The sequence below is a fragment of the Carassius auratus genome, chromosome 4 (genome assembly GCF_003368295.1).
Source record: "Carassius auratus strain Wakin chromosome 4, ASM336829v1, whole genome shotgun sequence".
Classification (NCBI taxonomy): Eukaryota; Metazoa; Chordata; class Actinopteri; order Cypriniformes; family Cyprinidae; genus Carassius; species Carassius auratus.
Window position 1 is genome coordinate 28,241,503 of NC_039246.1, and position 7,160 is coordinate 28,248,662.

Consider the following 7,160-nt stretch of genomic DNA (forward strand, 5'->3'; position numbering starts at 1 on the left):
TTGTATAATATAAAAATACTTAAGTTTCAATTAAACAAACATTTTTGGAGTTTATTCAGTTTTTCCACTTCAGAATGGCATGTTTAATTCAATACGTTCCTTGCTTCGTAATTAGTTGTGAAATTGACTAGCAATGAACAGGCTATTTTAATTTCTTTGTAATTATTTGTGATTTAATCAATTTTATTTCTGAGGCTGGAATTGAAGATGCAATACAATCTTCTGCAGAACTTCTGTATTTATCTCAAAATGTGTATGTATTTTCAAAACTTATTGCTTCACACAGTACATTCATACATGCATGTGTATGTCCTGAACTCGTTGTTGCACTGTGAGATGAAGAACCACAGAAAACCATTTCTTTCAGTGTAGTATACAGTATAGAGTATGCAGTAGCCATAACTCGCTCACACCGGATATCAAAGCATGTTACGCACCGATCTCTCCCCAGTGGAAAGGGTTAATGCCTCCGGTTGTGCAGTTGTAGACGAGTGCACTTTTCGGTCTGAAATGAAAACACAGAACAAGGAGCTCACGCCGTGCCGCATGAGCACCACCACACATCTCCCCCTCATGCAAATACATTTTGATGCTAATGTTCTCCGTTTAATCACCTGCGGGTCTCACATAAGCAAATCAGACAGATGAAGCTGACCTGTGCACCGCGGTGTACCAGCCGGCCGCCAGCGTCAGGTTTATCACCACGTCTACAGGAATCAGATCGGCCACCGCGTCATTACTGGCTCTCATGGTGCGCAAGATGCCCTTCCCAGCCTGCACCGGGACACACACACCACACGCTTCTTCAGAGAGGACGCCAAACACACCATATGCCTCTGTCTGGCTGTGAGCTTCACCGAGGCGTTTGTAGTAGATCGTAGTTTATCAGCAAAGTCTTGATCATGTGGATCATTTAGAGGCTTTTGAAAATCACTTAAAGTAGCATTATAAGGTTAAGATCGCTCTCTGTGGGGTTCAGGATGTTTATAACGCTCAGATCTACAACAGCACACCATGAATCAATACTTACAGCAATAAAAACACCACTCGGTCCATTAAAGTTGTCTATCCAACCCTGTAAAATACAGAAGAAGCCATACCTGTTTTAGCATATGTCATCTATAAAAGTCTATTTGACAGAATAAGATAAAACAAAACAAAAACAAAAATTAAAGAAACTATATTTTAAAATTCATATTTTTGTTCGGGAGTAAAAAGTCCCAACCATGTTATTTTAATATAATTTAGAAAATTTCATAGTTCTTGTTAATATTTTTTACATTTTCTGTTTTCATTTTAATTTTAGTTAAACTTTAGAAATCATTTTAAATTTTTATGTTTAATACTACATTTAATAATAATACTATTTTACATGTGTTCGTGTGAGATATTTTACTTTCAAATAAATAATATAAGTTTACGGTTTGTAATTGTATTTCAAATTTTAAATTCAGTCTATATAGTTTTTTTTTTTTTTTTTTTATTTACTTTTTTTATTTTAGAATTCGTTTCATGTATTTAGTTTTATAGTATATGAAGTTCACCTAAATGAATTGTTTTTTGTTTTTTTATATATGTCTATATAGTTGTTATTCAGTCCTTAGTTATAGTTTTAATTACTTATTTTAGTACTTCAGATAAAAAGTTTAATTAGTGAATCAGTTTATAGTTTTAGTTAATGTCTCTGTGATGTTCTGCTGTGTATGTTTATGGCATCATTAGTCCAGGTTTGAACCTAGCTCCTCTGGGTTAGCAGCCCTCATCACTCAGACTGTGTTGCGAGCGGATGTGTCACTCACGGGGAACGGCTCCTGCCAGCTGGCTCCCACGATGGACGGCCGTATGATGGCCATGTTGAGTCTGCCGCTCTCCTGCTGCACCACACACTCGGCCAGCGCTTTGGTGTAGGTGTAAGTGTTCGGCCGGTCACCGATCAGATGCGGCGTGATGTCACGGACCATACTGTCATCCATCCACCTACACACACACACACACACACACACACACACACACACACACACACAGATAAATCACCGCTCTGCTTCAGGATCAGTTCATGGCTTGATGCGATATGACTTTGACAGAGTCAAATAATCTGGAAAATCAGACATGCAATGACCAGAAGCGCAAACTAAGTGTTTCAAACTGACTGGGGTTCTTGGTTAAAAAAAAAAAAAAAAAAAAAAAAAAAGTTAAAAATTAAATTAAAAAAAAAAGAATTATTTTTTTTTTTACAAATACATAATAAATATTTTTTTTATTAATCTAAAAAGTTTAGCACTATAGTGAGTATGATAAGTAATGTATTTAAATAAAATAAAAATAAATTAAAGTAATACATTTATAATAAAAAATACTGATTAAAATAAATGATTAAACAATAAATATAGATTAAAATGAATAACAAAAGAACATTTTTAAATAAATAATACACCTAACAAATATTGTTAATGTAATAGAAACAAAATGTTCCCCAGATATTTGGACATATTTAATAATAATAATATATATATATTTATTTTATTTTTTATTTTTTTTATTTTTTTTTTAATGAAAATTATTACTTAAAAACATTAAATGAAAAAATTATTTAATTATTTCAGCTAGTTGCCAAGAATACATTTCTTTGTTTTTATTTTAGCTTAACTTGATCTAAATAACAAAAAACTATATAGACATAAACATTACAGAAAATCTTCACACATACACAGATATAAACTAATTCAAAATATTTATCATAGTGTCTGAAAGTATCTTGATACTAAAATAACACTGGTGTTCATGAGGATGAGGATATATTGCACTCACTCCAGAGAGTCGATGAGTTTCTTGGGCTCGACTGGAAGAGGGTAGATGACCTCGTCGATGTGTCTGCGGTTGCAGTTGGCGTAGGCGGTGGAGATGTGGATGAAGGCCTGCAGCTGCTGCATCTGCTGCGCCAGAGAGAGGAGCTGCTGCGTGGCCATGACGTTCAGCTGCAGCGCATGCCTGCGCAGACACACATACAGTACATTATCACACATTATAAACCATCCAGAAACCACTGCTCTGCTACAGCGTGTCAGACACACAACATCAGAGTTTAATAACGCTGAAAATAAGACATGCATAGCTGGCAATCTAGACCAAAAAACATATAAATAATTAAATAAATGTGATTAAAATAACTAAATAATAAAAATACAATAAATACATTAATAATAATAAAAAGATTAAATTAAAAACCTGACAAAATGCACATGTAATTATAATTTAATTATAATTTAATCTTTATATATATATATATATATATATATATATATATATATATATATATATATATATATATATATATATAAGATTAAATCAAAAAATGGAAAGAAAAATATATATTTATCTCAGTACAGTACTATAGTGTGCTGAAAAAGTAATAAGGTAATGTAAAAGAAACTTATTTCATTATTTCAAAATTATAATTAAATCATATTTAAAAATAATAAATTGAAAAAAAAAAAGTTACTTGAAATAAAATTAAAGTTACATTTCTTAGTTGGCAAGGCACCATTTTTTTTTTGTTTATCGTGAAATACTTAAAAGTAAAAGTAAAAAAAAATGATTAAACTTCATAGAAATATATTTTTAAAAAATAACAAAATTCAAAAATTACTTAACTAATATAAAAAATTAAAACAAAAATAGTTTTTATTAAATATTATACATTTTTAAAAAATTAAAACAGTATTTGTTTAATATAAAAAGTATAATAGCATGTTATTGATACTGGAGTAAGAGGACTGCATTCTTAAAACACATTAGGACACTAATGCTGTTTTTGTTTTCCTTAAGACAATGAAGCAAGAGGTCGCTGTGAACAGGTGTGTGTGTGTGTGTCTGTGTGTGTGTGTGTGTGATGAAACCTTTCTCTCACTCGTCCCTGCTCTGAAGTCAGTGGTTCACAGATGAGTCCCTCGTTCCTCCAGCAGTGAGAACATCTGCTCCTCAGCCGGAGACTCGTTACACAGCAGAAATACTGTGTGTGTGTGTGTGTGTGTGTGTGTGTGTGTCTTCCTCTTATTCTTGTTATTCCCACATTTCCTCTCTTCCTTTACAAGTGTAGCTATGGCTTTCAAGTTCCATCACACACTCATGTTCAAAAATGTGGGTTCTGTAAGGTTTATTACTCTGTTTAAAGTCTCCTTAATCACTAGAGCTGCATTTATTTGATCAAAAATACAATAAAAATTTTAAATACTTTTAGAATTTAAAATAAATGTTTTCTAAGTGAATATCAGTTAAACTGTAATTTATTCCTGTGATCAAAACTGAATTTTGCAGTCTACAGTGTCACAAGATCCTTCAGAAATCCTTCAGATATGCTGATTTACCGCTCAGGAAACCCCTCTGATGATGTGTTCATTAAATGTGGTGTGACTCACTTCAGGGGCTCGTCGAAGCGGATGGTGGCGGCGCAGTGGAAGACGATGTTGATACAGGAAGTGAGTGTTTGTACATCCTCTGGACTGATGGCCAGGCCGGGCTGCGTGAGCTCGCTGCTGATGGGGATGATCTTCTGATGAAAGTCTGGATTATCTTCACGCACGCGGTCGAACAGCTGCGACACACACACACAGACAAACACAAAACATGACAATCATCGTTCTTCACACATGAAGGAAGGAAGGTACAGCTACACTCGTTTAAATGAAACAAACAGTATTATTTGGGAACATAATGAGAACCACCGGTGAGACTAAAGAAGTCAAATAAATTAACATTACAAAAATAGGAAAGTGGGTTAACTAGTAAATACAGTTAAGCTAATTTAAATAAATTATGCATTATTTGAAAACCCAATGAAAATCAGCTCTGATAAAATCTACAATAAAAAAAATTATAATAATAATAAAAATAAAAAAAATTTGGTAAGTAAATATAATTATGATAATTAAAATTAAATAATGTCAATTAATGCACTAACTAATGTAAATTACCACTGAAAAAAACTAAACAAAATCAATCATTCAGTATTATTTTAAAACCTAATGAACATCAACATAATGATAAATAATGTATGATAATAATGTACTTCCTGTCAGAGCAAAAACAAGACAATACGATTGCAATATCATTAATCAATTTAAGTATTCATGTTAATCATGTTAATTTAAATATAACAAATATTTCATTATTATATGAAAATCTTATGAGAATCACCATTGATAAATGCAAATAAAATAAACCTATTGGAAATGCACTTCATTTTTAACGGTCCATAAAAATAACCTTACAATATGTTTCTAAAACAAGTATAATCTCCACACTATTCTCTCATCTCATTTCTTTTGATCTGGTCCGTTTACATGAGAATTCATCCTTTCAGAAACATTATGTAATTTTCTGTTGGCTAAACCGCAGGATACAAATACAAATATCATCATTTTATGTCAAAGATTTCAGCGGTTATGTAAAGGAGAAAACTGCAGTGTGAATAAATAAGATATTTCTTGACCATATCCAAACACATGTTTGAAGCGGTTCATAGCTGATGAATGCGCTGTGATTTCTGTAATCTAATATCAAAAGAGGATTTGCAGAGACCGTCGTCTTCTCTGACACACGTGTGCTGACTTATGTTACCCACAATTCCCAGGGACTGGCAGTGGCACATTCCTGCAGCCGCAGCCAATCAGAATCAGTTCTGGACGTAACATGTGACCCCCTGTAACCCCAGCAGCAGGCGTCTGCCGAGAGCCGGACAGATGCTGACAGCTGTTGAGCCTCTCAGTCCAGTCACGCTTTTCAATACATATTTATCCAAGAGAGATTTGCATTTCCAAAAGGAAAGTCTGAGATGTAAACAAAACACGAGCTGCTTTATAGATGCACTGAAAATATTCATCAAATCACTTTCATTTTCAAATAAACAAAACAATGCAATCACTTGAAATATTCATGAATTACAGTCTCTAGATTATTCATACATCATGGTCATTATACAAAAATTAAATAAATACTGTATTATTTGAAAACCTAATAAGAAACACACACACACAAAAAAAAAAAATATGTTTGAGGTGTATATGAAATGCCAGAGCTGCTTTAAAGTTGAACTAAAAATATTACATAAAAAAATCTAATAATTTATTACAAATTAAAATAACAATTAAAACACTATTTAAACAAACATTAAACTAATTTAATTTGCTTAATTTAATTTAGTAAAACAATCTTACAAAATAATCCAATAAATATAATTTATAAAAATAAAACTAAAAATAATAATTAAAAAACTAATTATTAATAATAAAATACTAATTATCAATCAAATAAATTTAATTCACAAAAAAGTATACAAAAACAATGCATTAATTAAACATTTTTAAAAACAGGTCAAATACATTGAAATATTAAATCAAGAACAAAATCATTAACTTAAATTTGTTTATTAAGCCTTAATTTAAAAAAAAAAAAAAACAATAAAAAAATCTATACATTTTATTTAAAAATACAAAAAACAACAACATCATTATATAATAAAAATCACAAAATATTAATTAAATTTCATGTAAATGAAAGCAAAACCAATTTTTATTATTATTTAGAGAGCAAAAACAAATAATGTAATTATTTAGAGAGCACACATTTAGAAACCATATCAGAACTAAAAGGGTGTTGAGTCATCAGTGTAAACGAGGAGGACCAATCAGCAGTCAGCATGCAAATAAGCACCAATCCACATTCAGTATGCAAATAAACTGAACCGTTTAAACACCACATCTGAACCTTCCTGAAGGACAAATGCTTGAAAAACACGTCACAATCCAGTTGTTCCTGACTTTTTCCCAGGAATTGCTGTGAAATTGTCTGGAAGAGCGTGGCGTGTTATAAAGTCTGCTTGCATGTTGAGACACGGATCATTTTATTTGCTTTTGCAATGCATTCGTTTATTCAAGACGTTTATCACAAGTGTGAGATGTTTACACATTTCACTTGTGTTTCAGTAGAAACTCACTTTCCTACACAATTACTGGGAAATCTCTAATGTCACTTGGACCTGTTGCTTTACAAGACATTTTTTAAATTATTAAACTATACAAAAAAGGGAATGCATATATTAATAATTAAAAAAATATATTTTTATCTAGATATATCATACATAAATATGTTATAGTTTAGTTAAA

At 31.6% G+C, this 7,160-nt stretch overlaps 1 protein-coding gene across 1 annotated transcript in view; it reads right to left on the bottom strand.

Annotated features, from left to right (window-relative positions):
- LOC113057017 (fatty acyl-CoA reductase 1-like) overlaps nucleotides 1-4,630 on the bottom strand; it is a gene marked incomplete at its 5' end in the record, with an annotated part of 9,786 nt that extends 5,156 nt beyond the window's left edge. Inside the window, 6 exons of the mRNA XM_026224015.1 lie at nucleotides 438-505; nucleotides 656-774; nucleotides 1,031-1,075; nucleotides 1,800-1,977; nucleotides 2,809-2,988; nucleotides 4,416-4,630. Of these exons, the coding sequence (XP_026079800.1) occupies nucleotides 438-505; nucleotides 656-774; nucleotides 1,031-1,075; nucleotides 1,800-1,977; nucleotides 2,809-2,988; nucleotides 4,416-4,630 (805 nt within the window). The remainder of the gene's footprint in view (nucleotides 1-437; nucleotides 506-655; nucleotides 775-1,030; nucleotides 1,076-1,799; nucleotides 1,978-2,808; nucleotides 2,989-4,415) is intronic.
- Between the last annotated feature and the right edge of the window lie 2,530 nt (nucleotides 4,631-7,160).